At 38.7% G+C, this 26,504-nt stretch overlaps 1 protein-coding gene across 1 annotated transcript in view; it reads right to left on the minus strand.

Annotated features, from left to right (window-relative positions):
- The window catches only part of CNTNAP2 (contactin associated protein 2), a 1,023,368-nt gene that overhangs the window by 71,035 nt on the left and 925,829 nt on the right, over positions 1-26,504 (minus strand). The window contains exons 17-20 of the mRNA XM_058800058.1: positions 23,121-23,339; positions 20,376-20,612; positions 8,580-8,825; positions 6,956-7,089 (exon numbers count right to left, since the gene is read on the minus strand). Of these exons, the coding sequence (XP_058656041.1) occupies positions 6,956-7,089; positions 8,580-8,825; positions 20,376-20,612; positions 23,121-23,339 (836 nt within the window). The remainder of the gene's footprint in view (positions 1-6,955; positions 7,090-8,579; positions 8,826-20,375; positions 20,613-23,120; positions 23,340-26,504) is intronic.

The raw sequence follows: 26,504 nt of genomic DNA on the forward strand, positions 1-26,504 counted from the left end.
TGATGCCCACTTGTTTGTTGATGAGTGAAAGGAGTTCTGGTTTGTCCTGGATTGCCAACCAAATTAAATTCTATTTGCCATCTGCATGGCAGTTGTCTTCTGTTGAGTGGGCAGTTTTCCTTATCTCTTCCACAATCACTTCTCCCTCCAGGGACACATATGCTGATAAAAGGCTACTGAATGTCACTGCATGACTGATAAGGGACACATATGCTGATAACAGGCTACTGAATGTCACTGCATAATAACTACAGCATCCCATTGGGAGATGCTCTGCCCAGGGGGAGGAGCCAAGCATTCCTACCTGGATGTAATCTGGAGATTCTGGAATAACTATGGCTTCTCCACTGGATTTCCCAGAGGAACAGCTGCCTCTTCCACTGGATCTTCAGAGGAAGATTACACCCTTTCTACAGGATCCCTGCTCCAACAGAACTTGACACTCTAGGAGGACTGCAGCCACAATTCCAATGGGACTGCCACCAACACCCTGACCAACAGGGTGTCAGGTTGTGTTCTGACTCTGTCAGTGCTGTTTTAGTTTACTGCACTGTTTAGTTTATCTTCTTATTTTCTTCCTTAATAAAGAACTGTTATTCCTGCTCCCATATTTTTTGCCTGAGAGCCCCTTAATTTAAATTTGATAGCAATTTGGAGAGAGGGGGTTTACATTTTCCATTTTGGGGGAGGCTCCTGCCTTCCTTAGCAGACACCTAGCTTTTGAAACCAAGACATGGTTTTTGAAAACTTTTTGTCTGTCTTTCATCAAGCTGAGATACAATGGGGATGTGCTGCCTTACCTCTGCAGATACCACTAACCAACTCTATCACACACAAAGGGGGAGTAGAAGTTATTAATTTACGAGGTTCCTGTTCTACATATAACTGCTCTCTTTAAATGAAATATTGTGTGTCACACTGTAAAATAAAGAAATTGAGTAATTTCAGTGAAGGTTTAAATCAACAAAACTGCTCGGAGCTCATGGTCATCCTGTGAGCACAAAAGAACCAGTAAAAAATAATAAGCAGTGAATTATTTGCTGATTTCTGATTCTGGTAGACACAATTTAAATTCTGTTCTGCTGTTTCTTGCTGTTGCTTACTGACATTTTTCAGTATTGAACACCTGGTCATTTGCAACATCTGTAACATCCTTAGAGTTGGAGGGAACTTGAATTATGAAAAGATCAGGGTCTGTAATTGTTTATATTTTGGAACCCAGATGTTGCTTAGGGTTATAGGCATGATATACTATATCAATAAAAGCTTTGTTTTAATTTCAGAAGTTTATTGATATCTATTGAAAGCTTCTTATGCTACTTTGTCACCCATTTGTGGAAAAAACCCCTATAATTTTCAGACCTGAGTAAAATCACTTCCTTGTGACTTCTGATTGAAAAAAGAGCTTAGCAGTTATGGATAAACTAAGTGCTAATGCATAAAACATGCAGATCTAATGTATAGCTCTGCTCTAGAAAATGGTCTGTTTGCCTTTCTGTGGCATTAACATTTTGAGCAATACATTGCCACTACAGAAGGGCAATACATAGTGAAAAGGATGTATCCCCAGGGAATTTAAATAATTCATTTCAGCAGAAAGGCCTTTACTATTGACAGAGCAAATGATTTTTTTACCTCTTTAAGCAAAACATGTTTGGAAATTCATTAATTATTTTTTTAATACAATAGAATTACTGGGTATGAGGAAACAAAGCAGAGGGTTAACTGTTGCATTGATGTTGACTATGGTTTCCATGTTTTACCTGTGATTAAAGTCCTGGATACTTAAAACGTGTTTTATTCATGTCAGAGGCCATGGAATTTGTAAATAGTGTCTGACTGGCTCCTTTCAAATCATGAGCACTACTTCCCCATTCCCTACCAGTTAAATGCCTGCTAAACTAGACTTTTTCAGATTAATCTGATGTCTAGACAATTTACAGCACTACCCAAAGGTTGCTGAGGCAGCATAATTCCCAGAAAATGAAAGAAATAAATAAAGATAGCATTTCTACGTCATTTTGATGGCATAACAACCATTACCATTTCTAATCCTAGGGTAAATGTTTTCAAAATGTGACTCAAAAGGGAGAGGTTTCAGAGAAGAGTTAAAAAATTGTTTAAAAACTCTAGATGCATGAGGGTGTACTAAAATAGATCAGTTTATTTAGCATCTTGCAGACAAGATGAAAAGATGTTTTAATCAGCATCTCTAAGAAAGTGTGAAGGGGAGTGATGCCTGACATTAAACATTTCTTTCATCAATCAAGCATAGACACAAAGATCCCAAAGTTAAATGTTGAATTCAAACTGCAAATTAGGTGCAAATTCTTTACAAGAATGGTACTTGGCACTGTGAGACGTAGTCAAAGGATATGGTACATTTTCTATCATTTGAAGTCTTTAAAGCTAGATAAAATGTCTTTCTACAAAATTTGTTTTACTGCTATCATTATTGTTGGGTTAGCTGCAGAAAATAATTTGGTGATGTTTTTACTGCCCCTCTTAAGCAAGAGCTCAAACAGTGATAATTTTCTGTTGAAGCTTCAAAATAGAGGAAACATGATGGTTGTGATTCTACAACAAAAATAATGATGGGAGATGAAATTATAGCCTCACTGGAGACCATGAGAAAGTTCCCACTTTCTTTAACAAGAACAAAATTTAATCAACAATGATAAAATCTTTGATATATATTAATTGCATTTAAGATGGGGATTATATGCAGACTGCTTCACCCATTTTATTTTATTGCTGTTATGTTTACCATTTTATTTTGTAATTCAGATTAGCTTTGAATTAACTTTGTATGATTTACCTTTTTAAACCATCTAGGGGTGTGGTATTCACATATTCTTTGAACAGTGAGAGACACATAGGAGTTTGCAATTGCTACCTCTTTTCAAGTAGTGCAGAGCTCTAAATGGAAATGCAAAAATTCTTGCAAAAATTTTGTTTCTTCTTGATTTCATTTGTGTAGGGTCAAATATTTCATTGATCATTTTCCACAAAGATGGGTGTATACCCTTGCTTGCCTCTGGTGAAGTTGGAAAATGGAGACTTGTACAAATACATTTTCTGTATTGTTCTCAGCCTCAGCTGAGTTCAGGTCAAGATTTAGCCATAAAGCTTCATAACTTAGCTGAGATTATATGGTGTGTGCACCATTATTTGTGTGCAGCCTCTCCACCACAGTTTGACATATTGTCCAGGCCTGAAAGACAGAACTGTCTCCACCCTTCTGTGTGGCCTTCTGAGAAGAAGAGCAGTGGCTGCTGATAATTGTCCTGAAAGCATAGTAAGAGTTTAGGACAGAGTTTCTTCAGTCCTGAAGAAGTTGCTCTGGTTTAATCTTTCTCAGGAACAAGGAAGGTGTTATAAACTGTGACTCGTAACCCCTTGCCAGAAATGGCTTTAAAGCAGGGATGGAGATCTGGACACCTGTTGAGAATGTACATGTGAGGAAGCTGACAGGCCCAGTCTGAGTCCTGCTGACCATCAGCTTTATTCCACTAACAATCAAAGCATATCGTACATTTTTCTTTCTTTTTTTTTTTTTTCTTTCTTTTTTTTTTCTTATATTTTTTCTTTGTAGTAGGCTGATCTACCTTTGTGCAACAGAACATAAAAGTCTCTGATCCAGATTTCATCCTGATTTTACCCCAGGGACATGCAAAGAGGCAGAAGGTATGAATCCTGCACTCAGGATGCAACTACTACAGTTCTTTAAAGTACAATTTAAAGCCTGCTGGAGGCAATGGAAATCCTTTCATTTACTTCAATGGACTTTGGATCAGAACCTCTGCTAGGGAGCTTTTGTCCTTGGCTTTCTTCAAATAAGGTTTTACTGATGTGTGAATAGTGTTAATTACCCATGAACACTTGGTAAAGAGTGATCTGGTTTTTATGATATGTAAAATACCCTGCTGAGGCATGAAATCTTCTAATGAAATCAAACAAAGTAAAACTCGCCCTCCATAACCTAATGAAATGTCATGAAATGTCTATTGGAATAATGTGTTTCCCATCTGTAAGTCTGGGATTTTCCTTGCCACAAGTGAACTAATGGAGCCTTGGAGGTGTGCCATGGTTATTTGCATCTGATATTTTACTAGAGGGGAGGGATAGGAATTATTACTATCAAATGTTAATTTTGTCCCCCTCATGGAAATGAGAAAAAAAGCATACCTTTCTCCCTGAATTTATGTAATTTGCTTTTTCTGACATGTAAATTGACTGTATATTCTTAACCTTATCCTTGAGAAACCACTGGCAACACAATTGAGAGCTTGTTATTTAATGTAGAACTATTGATTTGTCTGCAGTCAGTGAATGTATAAAATTGAAATATAAAAACTATTTGACAGAGCCTTCGCTACTACCTTCAGTCTTGACTGACATGGCATGGTAGGAATAGGGATACAATTATAACAAAAGCAATTCACACTAAATATTTGTTCTTGAATTTATTTTGTTCCCTTATGGACATATAGTATTGTGGATATGTTGATTTCAAATCCCACCTCAAATTCTGATTTTATGTAAATAATCAGTGGCCTCCTGTCTGCCAGCATGAGGTCAAGTCTCATAGAGCTCACTAATGAGTCTTTTTTCATATTTATATGTAAGTGAAACTCCTGAGAATCATGCTAAAACTCTGATTCACACAGCTCATATGGTACCAATTTATTGCCTGGCTTCAGATTTTTTAAATCTCTCTGGCACTACAGGGTTATTACAGTAAGTTAGAAAGACAGGTACTCTAAGTATGAACTTGCTGTTAAGATCTCAAAAATACTGAGTGCTCTTGAATTGAAGCTTTGATGAGAAATAAATCCTTCCTGTGACACTTTTATGCCCTGTAGAGATGTGGAAGTGTGAGCAACAGCACCTGGCAAGCAAGCTGTCTTCTTTAAAAGCAAGCAAACCAGCTGCTCATCAGGTTGGAGAAGGATTTAGCAGGAAATAAAAGTCTACTCAAATGTTCATAGCTCAGATCTGCAAGAGAAAACTCATACTTTATGATTTGTCCTCTGAATACTGAGAAAAACTGTATTTATATCTTCTGTACTTTCAAACACTGTGAGGAGTTAATTTTTGAACAGGAGTAATTTTCAAGTGAATAATTTACTTAGCAGATTCATTTCTGTCCATATAATTTCTCTCATTTACAGAAGGTAAGCAGATAAGTAATTAAATAAACTTATGGAGGTCAAACAAAATTTAATAGAAATAGTCTCTTTCAGGAGAGGAATAGGATCTCTGGATTTTCTTTGTATGGGACCTTTCTTTCCCTATTCTTGCATGTGCATCAGACAGATTATCTCATCTAATAAGTCTCAAATGAATCTGCTTTGTGGCTACATTAATCAGTTTCAGGCACATTGAATAGATTAAAAGTTTTTTACCCCATCAGAGCAGCACTAACCATAATGTTTCTGACTCTTCTAAGTTCTAGGCAGGTAGTGGTCTCATAAAACACTGGGAAAGAATTGTTGGGAATCAAGTTCAGGTGAGTTGATGCAAGGCTGGAACATTTAACTGTGTACATAATTTCCAGCTGGGCAAGGTATCTCTTCTGATCCCTTTAGAATGTAAATTTTTTAGTTTTACAGCTGCCTAAATCAGCCAGCTAGGACTCCATGCCATACTTCCCCAAAATAAAAGCATTTAACATCAGAGGGATGTGGACACCAAACTATAGATCCTCCTTTATTTCCTTCTAGATGTAGGAGAAATAAATGCAACAGCATGCAAGATAGACATACACATCAATATATATCCCTCCCAACCTCCAAAAGCCTGAAAAGAGTTTGGATGTACACCTATATATTTTTTAGGTTGTTTGGAATTTTTTAGGTTGTTTGTTATTGTGAATAATTTGGTGATAATTCTACTTCAGTGCATTCAGTGTTATTCTGATTACTGTGAGCCTCAGTCAAATGACATTGTAATGCACTGAAAAGTTTCCTTTTAATACCTTGAAATAGTAATTGTCAGGGATTTATTTTAATATTCAGGTAGATAATACTGTGATGACTACCATCCTTCACCTTTTGACTTGGTTCCCAAGGAAACGTCTCCTTTTTATATTTCATTTGTTATTGGTTTTGGTTTGCTTCTTCTGAACTAACAAATCCAGATTAATGTTTCCCATCCCCCTGACTCTCCTGCCAACAAAACAGTTCTTATACCCTGCTCACAGTCTCCATGTTTGCAGATGTGACAACCAGGGAAAGAAAAGAGAGTTCTGTGGTGACCACAGAGAGGAGGCAGCCTGGAAACTGACTGCTTCTTGCAGCACTCCCCTCAGTTATACATAGCATTAGCCTATCAAAGTTTTGTAAACTGTGATATATGGAGAGATGAAGCTCCTACCTGTGCTGTACCAAAACCTAGATAAGCCAGAGGTATGTGCCTTCAACAATATTCTCTGTCCCAGGCTTATGTCACACAACCACTTAGGCATCTGCTCATCTTTGCAAAACAGCTCATGCAATTTCACTGGACTTCAGGGTAAATTTAAATTTAAAGACATCCTCATTTGCAGACTCAGGACTTACAGAACGATATTATTTGCATCAGGCTTCACTACCATTTAAGATGCTGTAGGGTATCCCTCCTGGCTTCCAGCTGCTGCTCCAGAATGGCACAGGTTTATCCTAAGTCCCACGTTATCTATCAGCCCAGATGTCTCTGATGCCCTCGAGCATCTACAGTGACACCTGTATTAGCCCAGCTGTCATCACACTAAAATGAGGATTTCAGAACAACATGAGTCGATGCAACAGAGGGAATGAATAGCTTTTATTAACTCCTAGGAGTGTGATCTGCAGGCAGAACCCCATCTACTGTACTTTTTATTTTCTAAATATCACCAATCTTTTCAGAGGATTGAAGACCCATCATAAAACAAAACGCTGCAAGATACGAGTGATGGAGCCAAGCAGCTCACCTGCAGTACGATGTCCCGCCCGTTCCGTGTGACATTAACGGTGTGGGGCTGGCCATTGGCCATGTTCCTGTGGTCAATGTCAATGTTGTATGGCTCTTTGGTGCCCCCGAGGTTGTACCGAATTTGCAGATTCCCTAGCGAAAAAGAAAAAATGTGAAAAGCACCCTCAGGTATTCTGATCTTTATTCACCAGCTATTTTCCCGTCTTTATTTTCACATACAGCTGTTATCATTTCACACTTAATTGCTCTCATAGCTGGTCTCTGCTGTAAGAGAAGAGCTCGTGTTTGGGATTATAAAGTTACTGGGCCGAAACTGCCTCTAGTTTATAACCCAGAAGTGTGACAATGACCAGCATTTCCAAACCACAGTGTTTGTAAACACCTCAGACTGCAAACCAACCAAATTGGAGTTATGCCTTGAACAATATGGACAATTGGTACAGAATTGAGCACATCAAGTAACACTTTATTGTTGAGATTATTATTCTTGCTGCAGTAAAATTCTAGGAAATTATACAAAGCATAACATTTTCTAAAGAATAAACCATTGACATGCATTGAATAAAGGCAAAATTACAACAAATTAGCACTGACACATAATTCACACATGGGACTTTCCTGCTCTCGCGTTTAATTGTTGTTGATGAGTGACCGTCTGGACTTCCACGGAAATTTAGTATTATATTGTGAAATAACAACCAGAGGTTACATTGTTGGAAAAGTATAGTCAGGAGTGGCTAATTGATATTCATAACATACTGCCAGACAGATTTTTCTTTTCTAAACAAAAGTGGAGTGTCTGCTCTTCATAACACATTTAAATATTTGATTAAAAGGAGGAATGTTTGAAAAGGGAAATGCAGCCCCCACTCTTGATGAAAAATGGAAATGTTCTGGCCCAAAAGAGCAGACTTAGACCTCTATAACTAGAGTTTAGTTGTGTGATGTTGGATTTCTCTCATGCACGTCCTTTCTCTCCCATGAAGGGAAAAAAATGAGTGGCGTGTAGAATACTCATATTCTCCCATAAAAGAGAACAGTAGTAAAATCATCCTAATTATGATTTTCATGGGGCACTAAGGCACTATTTGGAATAGAAGTATATTTAGTTCATATAGTGTTTTAATACTGTAGCAGCAAATGGTCCATATCCAACCTTCATCCATCACCAAAATGTTTAGGACATTATATACTATACTACATCCATATTTTAGTCACCTCAATGAATATCCAGATTTTCAGAACAGAGCATGACACTTTCTACTGACTACTAGGGATATTGCCAGTTAAGCTATTTAGGTGCCTTCATGTGGATGTCTACTTGTCCCCACCATAATACTGGCTCATGGCATGGGTCTCATCGTTATTGCAGGTTTTTGGTCTCTTTTTCTTGGTTAGTTTTGTTTTGTGAGAGAGGGTTGGCTAAAGAAACACCACTAAACTGAACAGCTACATCAGTACCAGATCTAGTAGAAGCAGAATGAAGGTTCAGGTTTCCAAGTGCTTTACTTTAACGTGACAAGGGTAAAGAGACTTTCTCATTAGTTCAGAGCTTCCCCTGAGTATCAGCCTGGTATTGTCAATTGTGCCTTTGATGGGGAGAGCCCGGAGCAGTTTCTTACCCGTGGGGTTCACAAGCACAGCCATGAAGTCCGGAGTGTAGGAGCTGACATAAAATAAGACACAAGGGGACTTGGTGGTGCTGAAGCTGAAGCTGAGCTCTTCTTTGTTCAAGCTGAGGTCAGGACCTGTGATCTCAGGATCTGCAGAACTCAAAAGTGTCCGGCTGACTAAATCCTTCACACTAGTCCCTGGGGAGTGGAAGTTGTAACGAAGCCACATTCCTTCTTCAAAAAATGCTCCCACATCTTGAACACAACAGGAAAAGGAGGATGAAAAGAAAAAAAGGTAAATTAAATGTGCCAACACCTTTTGGTTGAAACATATTACTGTGACTTGATCAGTACTTATCTGTGCACATTTCTACTGCTGTGCTATTTAAGCACAATATTTAGGTCTAGAGTCTCACTATTTTCCTATGAGAATGAAAAGAACAATCTCCACTTTATTGGTGGGTACTTGGATTCACAAAGCAAAGGAAATATTTCCTTTGGGGCTCACAGAAAGCCCATGCCTATATCTCATATCAGTACTACAGACAAGGATAATTATGATTTAAATTTATTGTCATTGAAATTTTGAGGTAGATAATGCTTCAAAGAGGGAGAAACAAGGAAGAGTGGCTTAAAGGACACAGTATACAAACAACCACCAAGGAAAAGGAAAAACAGCAGTTCTGACCACCAAAATTGAGTGGATTTGGAAGGACCTCCCAAAGGAATGATGGCAATTCCAGCCCCTAAAAGGACTGGACACAATACTTGTAAGTTATCTACTACTAGCACAATTCTGCACGAGATCTCCACAAAAAGGATGCCCTTATGGGAGATAAAATTAACTAGGGAATTTGACTCAGCTGGGAACAAGAGGCAAGAGATACCTGAAATGTAGATCCCAAGATGTGCTATAGTTTTCAAACCAATCTGAGACAAGATGTGGTGTTCCAACACTCTTGATAGAAAATACACCTCCTTTTGACAGAATTAATACTTTCAGCTGAAAAAGCACTAGTAGTGCTCCCCATAATAATGCAGTCCTGCCTCTTCCTCAACATTGAAATCATAATTCCAGGCTGCTGTTCTTGGAGCAATGCTGACTTTGATAACCTTCTACAGGAATTACTGCACAGTTGGCCACCACTGGTATCATCTACTCCACTGGGGATCACTTGACTGACTTCCTTTGGCAATAATTTATTTAGAGACATGGTGGTACTGGATCAGCTGTGCTGCCTGGGTCAATATTGTGAAAGGAAATTTTTAAATGACATGTGAATCTGATTAAGAAGGTGTGTTTATGAACATTTTGTAAGATATGAAATAATGATTAAAATATTATAATCATAACATATGGGTATTGTATTCAAAGAAGGGCTGTAAGAAATACTTAAGGCCATAAACAGTCTTTAAAAAAAGTCTTTAATTGTCTACTACCTTTCTACATGATGCAAAGTTGCCACAGTTTTGTGCAAAATTGCCCATCTAAACAAGAAATTTATTTTTATTCCATTTTAGCATTTTGAGTCTTTACACAATCCTAAGCAAAGGCTTTATCTCAAAACACATGTTGGAAGATGCTTATTTTTGAAGCTTTACACAGACACGAAGCAAGTCGGGAACGAGCCTGCAGAATTCATTCAGAGTAGCTGAGCAGAGAATAGGTAAAATTATAAAATTGTATTGATGATTCTTTCCAGAATTTTGCTGAATCTAATGCTTGAAAAGCTTTATGTTTTCTTGCTGTCATATAAAAATTCTACCAAACTCAAAATATCACAGTTGCTGTCACTAAATGGACGTATAAAACACAGAGCCAAGCTATGGTCCTGAGGTGCTATAAATAATTTGATCATTCTGATGGATTTATAACTGCAATTTTTAGGGGAAAAGTTAAATCACCCCGAAAAAGTTATGGGGGAGGCAATTTCATTTAACAACTATATTTTGCAGTAGTCTCAACTTTAGTGCTCCTGGATTAAAAGTGAAGGGCTCTGTCATGGAAAACTTCGTGATGCCCTCTGCCTCTAACAGCGGTGTAAGAAACAAGTGTTAGCATGCAAAAATCTAAAGCAGTAGCTCCAAGTATCTGCAAGATGGGTCTAAAAATATCCCTGTGACCACTAATTTATTCTCCAGCCCCTGCTTCTGGTTGACACAAGCTGCTTCTGGGGCACTGTCACAGCTGCGGGCCGTGCCGGGTCCTGCTGCCGCCACTGCTGGTGGGGACTGCAGCCCCCGTGGAGGCTCCACACACGCACTCTGCACACTGATGCACAATTATGTTTGCCTCCAGCCTGCTTACTGCTTGTCATGCCTTTCATTTTTAGAAGTAATCTTTGGAATTGCCTGGCGCTGTGCTTGCCCAGGGCCTCGCGCTCTGGGGATACTGGGACCTTCAGTCCTGACCTCAGCACTGCTCAGGGGCTGAACTGGAAAGCGTGTGAAGCATTTTTTCCAGGGCTGTAAATGTTATAAATTGCTATGTTAAATGTTCATTACTACAAAGAAAGCTTTAAGTAAATGGTGCTCTCTGAAATGGTATTCAGATTATTCTGCAGTTTTGTGAGGTGAATTTGATCATCCTTGTGGGTCCCTTCCAAATCTCGATACTCTGTTCTGTGACTTTTTATTCCAAAAGGGTTTCACGATGGAGCAAAGAATGTTCTGTATGTTTAACTTGATTTGTGCTGAGAAAATAATTTTCAATGTAGCTATATTATTACAGGCATACAGGGTATTGTAATAAACCTTGAAATTCTCCTCACATGCACATCACCTCTTTTAAAAGGCAGGATAAGAGGAAGGTTCACTTTGGCTTTGTGAGTGTATTGGGCCCTCAATAGGAATATATTGAATTCTCTCAAGTTCCAGCTCATGAAAGAGGCTGATGCACATGATTATGCACTTTCGTGAAAGAAGCTGAAATCCTTGCAGCAGGACTGCAAAGTGCTCAGCAACTCACGGGAGCAGGTTGCTTAAACTATTAGGACGTACCAAAAATAGCTAAAACATTATTTTCCCTATCTTGAATGCAGATATATGAAGACTTGGAAATGCCAAGGGCTGACCAACAAAAAAGCTACCTATTTTTTAGGTTACAAGTGGTGACCTTGAGGTTTACACTTGAGGTCACAAGTGTAGCATCTTCTTGAAGTTGTCTCAGAAGGAGTATGGAAGTCCCTCACCCAGAAAACCATTCAAGCTCCCTGAATAAAGAGGGTCAAATACAGCCCAAATCCTGCTGCTGAAATGTGAGGGAAGTTTCCATGCACAACTCTCTTTTCTTCTGTAATATTTGAAATGCTATCTGAACAGATGACTCTTGGGACACCAGGCATAAGGCACAGTAAAGATTGCTCTGCAAAACGCCCTTTCAAGGCAGAGACCTCAGGGAAATGAATGTGGTGCTAGCAGATCTATTTTCTTTAGAAAATAACACCTATTTTTACATCAACATACAGTGCAGTCACTCTCTGTTGACAGACTTCTCAAATATAAACACTTTGGGCTGGCTTTGTAGAGGAACCCAGAACAGGAATTGTGGATTGTTAGAAACAATTTTATCAAGCAAGTGTCCCCAGTATGAATGGCATATATGTTACAAAATTATCCAGCTTCAATTTGGAAAGGTGATCCAAAACCTCCACAGAAAATGTACATGTACCCAGAACTGACAAAGTTATTTTGAAGGTCATGATTATTTGGTCATCACCACAGTCTCCCTCTCCCCACTCAGCTACTTTTATTTTTGTACCCTCTTATACTGTCTGGGATCAGGAGTATTGAAAGACTGGAGGAAAAAGCCAAATAGCAACAAAAATCCCCATTTCTCCTACAAAACTTGCAAAGTCTCATTACTTTTCTGGACTCGTGATGTAGACCTAAGAAAATGTAAGTAGAAATCTGATTCTCCTCTACAGCCTTTTACATCAGTGAAATGTCAGTGTCGGTTCTTCTGTTCTTAGGTAGTGATAATGATCCTGTGAGCCATACAGACACGTAGACAACTTGTCTTCTTTCTCCATAACCTTTTTCTCACCTTTGAAAAACCCTGCCAGCATGGCACAGGTGTGGCTGAACACAACTTCAGCAAGATTTTCTATCCAGGTGCATATATTTAACAGATACAGAGCTCAGCAGTCTTTGTAGCAATTGGGTTTGCTCTATGCTGACAGCTGGGATGGAAATGTTAATAGGAATTGTAATGAATCAAATACCAGATATTACTTCTAATAAATAAGGAAGCGGCAGATCTGTGGAGCTGCCAAAAAAATCCCAAACCAAAATTCCAACCTCCCCAATTTAAACACAGGACCTTTTCAAGGGTAACATTGTAAGAAGTGGAATTTCCCTTCTTTAGTAGCACAGCTCTCACTGACTCAAGCTGATGACTGAACTTCTCATAGTTTTCTGAGTACACTGGATCAGATTCCTGTCACCTTTTACCTGGAAACCAAGGAGGAAGTAGTGCTGGTTATTCACTTAATGGACATAACAGGGCATATCTGCCTTACAAAAGGTGGAGATAAAATCCTGGCAATTACAAAGCCAGGCAAGCATGTGAGAAATTGGAGAAGGAAAAGACTCTCTCCTCTTTGTTTCACAAAGCTGACTTCTACAGCTGTAAGCAGGTCCCATCTGGGGTTCCTAAATGCCTCTTTGGCCCTACTCAGAGTCAGTAAGTTAAAATTATTACTCTGTGATGCTGCTTGCCAGTGCTCAATGCTATGTCTTCCCTGCATGGAGTTCTTGGTGTGAAAAGTAGCTTTTCCAAAATCCTAAGCAAGGACAGTTGCTGGAGACATTCTAACACTTGGTGCATTTACAAAGATTCTTCAGACAAGGTAGATGGTTGAGTAAACTCTCTTTCGTTTTGCATAATTTCCTTTCTGTTATTTTTTTTGTTATTTTACATGTAGTTATGAATATTGAATATAGATTAACCAGAGCTTGCTTGTTCATCTTATGGTAACAATTGTGCTTGGGAGCACCTAAAATTACTTCCAGACTGTGGTCTCAAAGACTAAGACTTGTTTGCTGAGGTACCTTTTGGCCATAGGGCATCATTAAAGGGTCAGAATCTCACAGCTGTTGATCTGGGAGAGAATTTGAGGGCCCTGAAAGTGATAATGCTTATCATTTGTTTGGTTAGCTTACTCAACACTTTATTCTACCTTCAGGCACATTTAGGATGTGATATCAAGAAGTGGGGATTTGAAGCTGCTGCTCTACATCCCTCATTTTCTGGCTGATCTTACTCTAATAATCTGTGATGCATGTTGGAACTTTCCACCAAAGCACAGCTTGTGGGCCTTAATAGAATACAAACCTAGTGAGGACTTATTTCTTCTGTATGAGTGTATCAGTTTTCAGTATAATAAAGGCTTTCTTGAACTATCAGAATCAGGGGATATACAAAATAACGTGCACCAGTGAACTATGGGGAGTGATCATAAATCCATGCAAAGATTCCCACTACCTTCAGCAGAACAGGAGGAGTGCCACAGGAGATGGGGTTTAGCCACCTGATTCATGACACTTTCCAGCCTCCCTAGTCGATGCCAACAGGTAGATTCTGCCAGGAAGCAGTTTAATATGCTTAAACAAGGCTGAGCTCTGAATCTGCTTTTGTACTAGCCCTGCAAAGCAGGGCTTTATTCCACCTTTCTATACCTGGACAGAAATGTGCATGCCACAGACAGCCTAAAAATGTCAGGAAAGTTGTAGCTGCAGTTCATTCTGTATGGATTTGAAAGTATGATAGAAAGTTGATCTGATGTCTGGGACAGCAGACTCAGAGTAAGGGAGTGGCAACAGGTGCCATGTATTTTCTGGCAAATCTAAATGATAAGCCAGCTCCATTTCTAGTAGAAATATCCACAGTGGTTGAAAAGAAAAAACCTAAGCACCAACTTTTCCATGTCACCATCAAATAAAATTGGATGGATGAAGAAAATGTGATGTCAAGTGTACAACAGACTGGATTTCATGATGTCCTGCCAGGGAGTCCATGGAAGTGCTCTTTAGGAACCTCAGAGATAAACTTACATCCTTGCAAGAGCCATTTGAGAAATATTAGAGATGTCATTTCCTGATTTCACAGTGTTCAGAGCAACAACCTCGATAGGTGAGACGTGGCTTCAATTCCTTCCTGTACTACAGGTGTCCACTTTAAATCTGAGCAGATCCTTCCTGCCCTCCTTTGCTTTCTGCATTTCCATAACAAAAACCTCTTCTCACATCACAGAGCTATTGTAAGCATAAATGCCCTATGTGAGGTGCCAAAACTCTTTAAGCAGCATGCAGATGTATAAATATTGCACATGTCTGGTGTCTCTCAGCTGCCTTTGCACAGGCATGCAGCAGCCAGCAGTGTTGCTGAGGCTGCTCTACTTAACTTTCACAAAACATCTGCTTTCAGTGAGCCATGACACTAAAGCAGGCCTATTTTAGTTGTCTGACCAAGAAAGATCATCTCATTTTCTGAGCCAGGACTAATTATTTTTCTTTTAAAATTATTCCTCTGATTTGTTTTCTGTGTATAAAATAAGGAATTTGTTCTTATTATAAGTAGTTTATTATGGATGATAAGTGAGCTTGCAATAATATAGTCAGGTTGCTAATAATTTATAGCCAGATTGATATCTCTTAAAGATATGTAAGTACTATTGGGAAGGTTTGTTTTCCTTTAAAAAGAAAAACATTGGTTTTTTTTTCAATGAAAGAATTGTTGCACTGAAGTGCAACTTTCAAAGCACTAGAGCGTAACTGTGAATGTTTAAAAAGGCAATATTGACAGAACCAAAGAATGGAATAGCTTTAGAAAGTATATCTATTTTTTGTGAGTATATGTATTTATCCAAAAGAGGCTAAAACCTGAGTCCTACAGGTAAAAAATCCTGACTGCAGCATTCAGACTTACCAGAGTGGAAACTTAACATTAACAACCTGAAGAAAACTTCTCATGTAACTTTCAGCGGACACATCACAATCATGTTGAAAACAGCAGAATTTTCTGGGGTCTGGGAGGGAATGTTGCCTTAATTTTCTGGGTTCTGTGATTCTCAACTATGAAAATGAAGAAGTGAGTTACCTCACCACTGCTTTCAGCAAAACAATGCAATGCTTTTGCCAAATAAAGGGAATTGAATGAGTGTAACCAGGGCAGAATTTGGAGTTGGTTGGGTGTCAGTCAGAGTAGGTTTAAGGGTGCAGAGCTGCTGCCTCCTGATGTGCCTTGCATCCACTCAGCCTAGTAAAAAGTTGTTTTTTCTCTTTGAGACATAGAAGGGAGCAGGAAAAGAAGGAAATCTGACTGTGACAATACTACTTGTAAGTGCTTTCAGGGTTCATACAAATATAAAAACAAACATGAAGGAGCTCATTTCGGGCATTGTCTTAAGGACTGCAAGAATTCACACTGAGAATCTGAGCTTTACTCCAAAGGAGAAAAGGAAAAAGAGTGTAGCATCTCCTTGCTGTTTGTTAATGCAAATTGGGTAACTGCAGAGAAACTGGAAAGCTTTGAATTTACCCTTCCAGCATACCTGAAGGCACATGAGTCATAGCACCAGCTATTTAATTTTTTTTTTAAATTTTCTTTTTGGCCTCACTCCTGGTGGGTGTAATTTCTTCTCCCACTGTTGTTCCAATGCATTTCAATACCAAAGGAGGAATGCTTTCTCCCTGGAGAATGTCCCACATCAGAATGCTGGCACATGCCCTGCATTTGACCTTTGCTTTTTATTTTTATTTTTATTTTTTGTTTAAAGGGAGGAGTTTGTTTTTTAGAGAAACAAAAATTAATTCTTTTCTCTGAAATGCTTTTATGATGATAAGACAGCTGTGGGAGAGGAAAAAAAAGAGAATTTATGCTTAAACAAAGGACAGGGAAAGGTCAGAAAGCAATCTGCAGGATGGCAGAAACACTTCAGCTATTCCTCAGAGCAATCTCTCTGAGCAATGAGAGAAGTAAAACCAATTGCATATGCCTCAAATACGAAACAAAAATAAAGTTAAAATAGATGTCAGACTGCATTTTCATACTTCTTTTTGTCCTTGTAAAAAAAATAGTGTAATTTCCAGACCACTACAACATCATTCACATTGTGGTGTGCTGCTAATAAGGCTGGAGACAATGCAATTTCTTGTCAGTCATCAGTCAGAGGCTCTTAGGACAGATTCCATCAGTGAAAGAATCTACAGCATGCGAGGCCTGCTTTTGTTGCGAAGTGTGTTTATTACCCATGGACCCCTGTATGGTGATTTCCTTATAGCAATGGTTTTTTCCTTCAATTTTCCCATCTCCTCTGCTAGCACTTTCAGCATGTAACCAACCCCAAGAAGTTCACTGCAGCCAAGTGATTCCAATATCAAAATGAAGCCTTTGGATAAGGAAAGATTCCTGTGGCAAAAGAAAATCAATGGGAAGAGAAGTCTGTAAGGGTTACATTGTGCCACCTTTCACTCCAGCTGAGTGGCATACTTTTTTGGTAATATCTCATATTGGTTTGAATGGGATGTCAGGCACTACTGATTATCATATCAACAGATCTATTTGGCCTGGAATATTTACTGAGAGGAGTGAAATAATGAAACCTAGTCCTAGTCTATCCTGCAAAGCACTAGCCATGTTATTTTCTGGCAGCCAATGGGAATTCCTAGTGAATGTGACTTACCCAGCATTACACATCAAGAAATAGCATACTGTGGTGCAGGTTATAAAAGTGACAGAGCAGTATTCAACTCTGTCATTATAAAGAAAAAAAAAATCATTGAAAACAGATCATACAGTATTTGAAAACATGTTCGTAGATATTTCAGTGCTTTTACAGAGGGGAAGTGTCAAAGTGTTAATGAAAAAATGGATTGAAATATAACAATTACAATCTCTTCATCAAAATCAATTAAAATATAATTTAGACATAATTTTATTTTACGGAAAAAACTTTCCAAATTTCCAGAACCTTTCAAATTTTTATAAATTTTAAAAATATTATTTAAACTAAAACATACTTGGCTGTTTTGCCATTACTTATTTTGCAGTTGTTATGTATGTTTGCCCTTTGTTTCTAGAAAATACATTCAATCTTGTTTCATAGGACAAGAGGACACAGTACAAGATTCCAGGAGCTGCTATTAGAAAGAAATTGTAGGACTCCCTTCTTTCACAAATCTAGGAAGCTTGACAACACACATCAGTTGTTCCAGTGCTTTACTCGATTAAAAAGGCGTAATGCAAGTTAAATTGACAATGTAAATGTAATGGGCTGTAAATGAATTCTTCCAAAGACCTCATTATCAGCATTGTTTGTTACAGAGATTTTACAATTATTTCAATCATAGGATGCCCCAGTCTGTTTTGTGTAATTTATCCTCTAGCTTTTTCCCCAGTATCCCATTCTTCTTTCTGTAGGCAAGCCTCATGAACTCACCCACACTACATCACACTTGGGGATATTCTAGATGAGTACAGCAGTCTTCAGCACTAACAGATAGGAAACTGGCAATTTAAACCTTGTACATAAGATCTAAAGGATTTAGAGAGCCCATTTTAGCCTGGAACAGATTTGATATTGAAAGCAGAGATCTGATGTCATGTTTCAATAGCACAACACCGTATGGCACAGACATCCCTGCTCTAACAAGAGGACTTCTGCATGAGCACCAGCTCACAGCAAGTTTCAGCACATGCCCAAATTATCCCTGTCAGAGCTCTGGGCCCTTGGCTGCACTGGGACACTGATAAGGGGAAGAGTATAACATATATGATATTACTGCCATTGCTATGGAAGTGCTTACAGGCCAGCCAAAACCAGGGTTTGCCTATGCTAGGTGCTCAATTATTCCCAATTATTATTAAATTAATGGTATGTTTTTATTCTGCTAGCTCCACATCCTGGAAAAATTAAACACTTTTTAGCTTAGGGCTAGTTTTGGTGGAAGGTTGGGGCTTATCTATCCATAAGAGGAACAAACCCCTCACAAATAAAAGTCAATGTGAGTTCTGGCAATGTAGAAAAGCTATGAAGTGAATTCAGTGAATATGGCATGGCAGTAATTATCTTCAATTATCTTTTTTTTTTTTTTTTTTTTTTTTTTTTGGTGTCAACACATGATCTGTGAGAGATTGACCTAATTCCAGCCTGAACAGGTTTCCCCTACAATATAACTGCATTAGTGAACAGAAATACTAAATATGCATTACCATTATTCATGAAAAATCATTTGCTAAATTAACCGAAATTACTGTATTCACATTCTGAGGAGCTGCTGTATGAACAGTCCTGAACTGAAAGGACATGGTTTATAATTTGCTTTTGAAGCAGCACAGCATGGTGAAAGCTGATGAAATTCCTGCATGCAAGCACAGTGGAAGCCATTACCTAGAGAAGCAGCTGCTCCCCTTCTGCTGCACTAGAAATACATCATTTTTATCGGAATTTAAAAAATAATCATGCCAGAGATTTATCCATATCTACTGATGTGAATATTTGGGGATATGAAAACAATCCCTTAGCTTTTAGAAGAGGATGGTCCAGTATGTGAGCAACATCAGCAATGGACAAAGATTTGCTGTGACAAAATGAAATAAAAGTGAACGTACATGGATATAAATGAAAGTGGTTGAAGTGTGTGGGGAGGAAATGCAGTCCACAACACAGCACCAGGTAAAAAGACTGCCTATTTCTGCTGTAAACTTTATGCTTCCTACTAGTGTGGCTAAAAGAGAGCTGGGTAAGGATATTTGCAAAATAATTCTCAGATTTTGAATTGGAAAAAAATCCCTGAGAAAGAGTTGAAAACCAGAACATCAAAGGCCAGGTGCTGTCCCCTACTGCCAAATTAGCTTCATGAGGGGACTCAGGTGTCTGGTGACCTAGACTGCCTGCAGGATTCCTGGTTCAGAGAGGAATGTAAAAGAAGAGGAGCAATTTATGAAGCTACAGGTTTCTTTAACATCAGGGATACTGATGAGAAGAGCACACTTTTTTTTTTAACATTTTTATCTGAGACTTTGAGAAAGCTTTTAAAATTATTAGGGAAAGCGGTGGATTAGACAGTCAAACAAGAAAAAAGAAATTAGTACTTCTCTTCTCAATTTTTGTTGTTGGATCCCGCTTTTCCTTGCGCCTTGACTTTCTTTCTTATGCAGAACTGTGCATCCACAGTACATTGTTATCTTATAATCACTGCTTTTGAAATTCCATAACATATTTTAAGCATTTCCAAAGGACTGGCATAAATGTGGGAGCTCTGTGCCTTCCCTTATCCCAGCAGGTCCAATCCCTAACACAGTTTGAGGTACTAAAAGACTTGATCTACTTACAGATGGATAAAATTTTTAAGCCATATGCTGGCCTCCCAATATATGAGATATTCAACCCAAATGTCATACCTAGGTAGCTTTTGTTGAAATCCACGGTTTTCTTCTAAAGTAGTTACTATGACATTGTGCTAGTTGGAATTTATGGTTCTGCAGTTCAAGACTAAGGAATACCCTCTGCCAGACCTGCTACTACTACAGGCGTTCCTGATGCATTTTGTTGCTGTGCTATTTGATTTAAACATGCAGTCCTCATAAGAGGTGTGGCTTTAAATACCCACATTTAAACATACACATGGGTGTATAGTTTGAATTGTTAGCAAGAAGTACTAAACAGGATTTACTTGTTTATTTAATGAAGCTGAAGCATCAATTGCATCATGGTTTTTTCCCCCTCAGGCAAATAGCTCCCCCCCTAACTCTGCCTCCTGCACGAGGCATTTACGTTTCATGCAGAATGGCCCAGTATTTACCTTTTATGCAGAATGGCCCGTCGTAGGCAGTTGTGGAGCAGTCACAGGAGTAGCCATTGTATTTCTCCACGCACTTGCCCCCGTTGGCGCAGTACATGCCGTAGCTGGTGCAGTGGCCAGAGCAGCCAGGCTTCACCCCGGGTGTGACCTTGGCTCTCTCCTCCAGGTCCAGTGTCACCCCGTTCATCCTCAGGGAGCGAATACAGCCCAGGAAGCCTCGCTGGCCTCCTGCAGCACCTGAGAGGGAACGTTGGACTGTGAGACAACACTGGATGGGTTTAATTCCTGTTGCTTCACGTGAAATATCCTGCTAAGCCTAAGCTAACTTCTTTATAATTGCCTTGTACTAATGACAATAAGTCAGTGGAACCTGGCCCTTTGATATCATATCATTAGCAAGCATAAATAGTAGTTTTTTATCAATGCTTGCTTTATACTAATTAGACATTTGGGATTCTAGCCCTGGAAGATTTCCTTTCATTTCAACTTCAATGTTTTTAGAGATAAGAGTGGAAGAAATGAGCTTGGCTGAACTGCTAAGGTGTAGCCTTTCTCTCTTAATGATTAGTAATGGTGGGAGCTTGTAATAATGCCGTAATATGCTATGGAGTGTTAGATTTTTCAAAGCCACAATGGGCAAAGACAAAGGGAGTCAAATTTCCAGTCCCAGTTACAATAGCAAATATTCACATTGATTTCCAAGAAACATCACATACACTATTTACTTTTCAGAGCATAAACTGGGGGTGGAACACTGAAAAACTACATTTGACAATCTGGGTTGAGATGGTTTTTTATAGCAGTTAAAAAGAACTGTCCTTTTTCACCCAGAGTAAACACTCACTGAAAAAATGTGGTTTCAGCTAGGTAAGTCTTATCTGAGGCTGGATTAGAAAAAACAATCAAAAAAACCCAAACTAAAAAATGTGAGTAAATAAAAATCAGTGCTGGCATCTTTTCTGCTCATCCCTCCTCTCTTTGATTACTGCAGTGCTGCAGATGCCAGAGAGTCCCTGAGGAGATCTGAACGCTCACCACCACAGAGGCTGATATTCACCTGAGTGGGGAAGAGAACTAAATACAAACCAGAGAGGGCTGCTTCAAACCAAGTACCAGTAACTGGATGATTTGGAGCAGGAGCAGGCAAGGCTTGGTCTCTGCTGAGTGCACATGGCAGAGGGTGTTCTGGTGTGATTCCATTCTATGTACACTCATATATATTGCAGTGATGAAAAGCCTTCTTTGCCCTCTCAGTGACTGTCCTACACCTAGGACACAAAGTCATCACCCCTCAGTCCTTGCTCACACAAAGAATAGATATTTATTCTACAGAAAACAGAAAAGGAGGCACCAAAACAATTCTTGTTCATCATTACCCTCCAGGGTCCCTTCAGGTATTAATTTTGGGCACTTCAACTCAAGTTCATTCTAGGTCTGACTCCAGGTAAAGTTTAAAGCTGTTCTCTGGTATGTGTGCTCCAATCACCAAGTTATATGAAATAGATGTAATTCAGAAAGAAAAAAAATCTGGTGCAGATGATGACATTCGTTTTTTTGGCAATAAAGGTACTATATATTTCAAAACATTGCTGGTGTTACAGTCAGTTCAAAACTACCAAATAAAATCATCATTATCAACAATTCTCAAAGAACTCAGGCTAGGAAAAAAAATCCATCTCTTCCTGTTTACAGCAAAAGGCTTGGTATTTTTTAAAGGTTAAGTGTTCCTCTTTTAAACAAACTTTATCTTTCAGCTTATTTTGAAACTGCCATTTCTAGGATCACAGCAGCAAAGGAAAATCTGAGCTTGTAAATAACACCTGCACATCTGGTGACACATTATACACAGTTTGCAGTGACACTGGGCTGATTACTATGGCAATGAAGGCTTTAAACATAATTTTTAGTTCATTTGAGTTGTTGAATGCTAACTAACATGGAGAAAAAAGATAATTTTTTTCTCTTTTCACTTCTTCTCTTGTGACAGATATCTAGAGAGGTATGAAAGTGCTTCTTTGCTCAATATTTCATGCAGTTCTGGTTCCAGCTAATGGCACTTGGCATGTCAGCACTTTGCAGCCCTGCAGCTCACAGTTGGAGAAATACAAATGCTGCTGGAATAGCCTGCCCTAAATGTAGTGGAAACCAGTAGCTCCAGAAAGCAGCTGGCCTAACTTGGTTCCAAGGAATGCATTTGTGTGGTACTTTCATACATCAAATGAATAAATAGCCCACGGGATTAAAGGGAGAAGACTGCAGTGAGAGCTGTGAATGCAAAAGTACGGCCAATGATCAAATCTAAAGAGGCTGGAAGTGCTGCCGAGGCTAGGATGGGCACTGCAGGCACATGCGGTCCTGGCAAGAACTCTGCAGAAATTTTCACTTCTGTGGTGAAAAAGTGTTTGTGTGTTTGGGAAGAGACTCTCAGCAAAAAAGGAGTTTGGCACTGCAGTCTGCTGGAGGCATTTTCAGCCAGGAGATCAGGTGTAGAGAGACAAAAAGGACAAGTTCCTAATGCACAATATTTTTATCTTAATTGATGTTTGTATTTCTGTAATTATGGACATATTTGTCCTGTTTTTTCGTTTTCTTTTTTTTTTTTTCCTTCTTTTTTCCCCCTTTGCTGTCCCACAAACGCTTGAGGAGCACAGCTTTCCACAATCACTAAGTGCTGCTGGCAAGACACGAGGCAAAGAATGTTCAGCACCGTGAGAGCAAAGCCCGGCTCCCTCCTCTGCGCCTTACCAACATAGAGCTGGCTGTACAATTCCAGCCGCGTGTGTCCCTCTGTCGGAGCTTTCCGGACCTCCAGGGGAAGCTGGTCCACCTGCAGGCTGGCCTGCTTGACGTTCCTCTCGGCATTGACCCGGTGCCATTGGTCATCGTTGAGCGGGTTGGGAGATCTCACCACGATTTCCACCGGCCCATTTCCCACGTCGAACGAGAAGGAGACCTCGGTAGCAGCTGAAATAGCAAGCAGGAGGTGCTCACAATCTGTTTGCAGTGTTTGTAAACACATTCATTTATGCTTCCCAAAGAGTAAAGAGTCATATCAAATAGAAATGTGTGCTGCTAAGTCATCTTTTCATAATCTATTCATCTTTCTGAATTTATAGGCACATTCAGTTCATTCTAACTTGAGTAGGAGTTTGACTTTTAGAAGTCAAACTTCTTGACTTCATCAGCAGACCCTCAACCAATTGCATTATTCTTTGCATTCTGCAGCCTTCCAGGTTATACTTTTTAAATTTTTTTTTAAGGAATAAGCATTTTGATAAAAAAAAGATGGAGAAGTCTAAATTTTTGTTTTGATTTTGAGGGACGGGCAATTAATTCTTGCAGTGAACGAATAATGCTGTGGGTAAGATCCATGCGACATTTTATGGCTGAAAAGAAATGTGACAAGGTCTCTGGTGTTGAGATGACCCCGAGGTGTTAGAAAGTCTCCTTTTCCCAGCCCCTCATTTGAAGAAGGAGTCAGAATTCCTTGGCTCTCATTCTCAATGTTGTTTATTCTCTGTAATCTATAACGTTCTTTCTCTGACCCGCTGAGATCTGCTCAGCACGTTGTTTCATGGCACACTGCATGCCCCTGAGATGGAGTTAGTTTTTTATATTAAAAACTATGTATACTTTATTTAAAACAATTTTCCAATACCTATCACCTATGTTAGACAGTCAGTTTCTACTCTAAACCAATCCAAAAGTGCCACCATCACAGCAGAAGATGGAGAACAAGAAGAAGAAAGAGGAAGGACAAGGCACGCCCAAATCCCTCCATCTTGTCTCCTGAACCCCCATTCTAAAAACCCCAAAATTCTACTTTCCCACCCTGTGATAAATTAATTAACATTCTACTCAAACTCTTGTGGCTTGTACATCTTCATAAAAAGTTGATAGTTTTTTCCAAGGGCTAAAATCGAAGGCACAGGTGTCTTTGACTCTGTGCCAAGGTCTCTGAACCCCCTGTCAGGGTCTCAAGTCCTCCAGAGCAATTAGAGGAATATCCTGGCTTCCAACAGAAATGGATCTTTAGTAAGCCCTAAAGTGCTCTGTTTATAGTGTATGATTAAAACCATGTTTAGAAATTTTATAAATTTCCATTAAGCCCTACTAGTCATTCCTTCAGGTCATCCTTGGCAAATATATTATTGATAACTATTATTGAATGATGAGTGTGATTAATAATATATAAATTATTTTAATAAGGTAGTATAATTATGACTTTCTCACTGAGACTTAGTTTATATATCTTTAGGCTGCAAATTCTATTCTGGTGGGAAAAGATCAGATGAAAGGGTTAAAAGAGAATGAATTATCAATTACAGCATTCACAAATGAGGATAACAGACAGAAGTTAAGACAACCAAGAGTTCAATTTAATTTGGTTTTCCTACACACAAAATAAAAAAGCCAGAGCTCCCTTTTAATTCCCTTCAAAGATCTTGGGTGCCCAATTAGGGTCTAAGTGTTCCAGTACAGCTGTGGTTTCTGCTTAGGTTGAATTGATAATGCACTATTGTAAAACTCTTATTCAGCAAGGCAAATAAATTGGGGTAAAAGCACCATACATGTTCATTATCACTAACAATGCTGATAAATAGTGAGAAATATCTTTGTACGTGACCTAATAGATTTTCACAGGGTTACATCAGATTGACTTGACAACATTTTTAAGAAAATTGAATGGATAGGAATAAAGTTTTTACAGAAAATGTGCTTTCAACACAAATTTATTACATAATTGATTTTTTTTTCAAATTGGCTACTTCTAAAAGAAAAAAATTGAAAAGCTGTTGTTCTTTCTGTTCTCTGCCGAATTTAATTTGTTGAATAAACTGCCTTTTATAAGCCATGGATTTAGTCTGTTTGTCCTTTTGCTCTTTACAAGGCACAAAATCTGTACAAGCCAGAGCTTGCTGTTACAGAAATAAAGATATTTAGTTTTAATGTTATTATGTTTTCTAACTTCAGTGGTTCTGCCAATAAACCCAGGCAAAGTAGGAATTAGAGTAAAACCTCTCCAGTACTTAAATTGTATGGTGTGTTCAAATCTATTTTCAAGAGTGTGTGTATAATTCTCCTTTAATTTTGCTTTGAAGAACTGCCTCAGATCTCTTTATTGTCAGGCTTGAATAGTTTCCCAAAAGCTGTCTGTCTACAGGACTGTAAAATAAAGACCTATTAGCAGACTTTTTCTCTTATTCTGAGGCAGCTGATGACATTGTCAATATTGCTACGGTCTACTTTGACTATTGTCTATTCAGAATTTTTGAAAACTGCCACCAGAATGCTTCTTTGTTTGCAAACCTTTGGTCTTGTGGATAGAAGTATCCCTAAGTCTTTAAAGGAAAGTTTTTCTTATTTTAAAAGGGAAAGTGAAGAAAACTGGCAAATAAAGATATTTCAAGTAGAAGCTCTGTCCCTGCATAATCTAACTTTATGCATGGCTTTAAACTAAAATTTGTATCACAGACTAAAAGATATGTAATTAAATTTGTAGTTTTCTGAGAAAATCGGTCCCTTTGAAATTAGTACCAATTGTATAAATTTATATTATATTTTTATATTATATTTTTATATTTAATCTTATAGTTAGGGAAAGAATAGCTTTCCAGCAAAATCTTCTCATCATAGCCCATTTTCAGTGCATGTATCTGCTGGGATGCTGAAAGTTAGAGAAGATAATATTGCATCTATGGACTTCCTTTCTCAACCTACCTAAAAACACAATTCCCATACCAAAGGTGACAAAATGTATTTTCTAGACTGATGGACTGAAAAAAGCCATGAAATATGGCAATGAAAAGAGCTTCACAGATGGGCAGAGGCTGCAAATGGGATGTCTCACACACAAGTTATGTTACTGGTTCTGACTCTTCATTCTTAGTTCCATTTTCAGTCTATGGAATAAGTACTTTCCAACCAGGGACATCTCTAAGATGACAGGTCTTAACAGAAATGGATGAATATCTGACCACAGGCACATTAGTCTGAAAATGAAGACAAAAGAAATATCACACCCCCAAAAAATGAGACAGGTAGCCTGGTGACAACTGACAGGCAGAAGGCTGAGGTACTCAACGTTCTTTTTGTCTCAGTTTTTACTGGCAATTGCTCTTCCAACAT

The sequence above is a fragment of the Ammospiza caudacuta genome, chromosome 1 (assembly GCF_027887145.1).
Source record: "Ammospiza caudacuta isolate bAmmCau1 chromosome 1, bAmmCau1.pri, whole genome shotgun sequence".
Taxonomy (NCBI): domain Eukaryota; kingdom Metazoa; phylum Chordata; class Aves; order Passeriformes; family Passerellidae; genus Ammospiza; species Ammospiza caudacuta.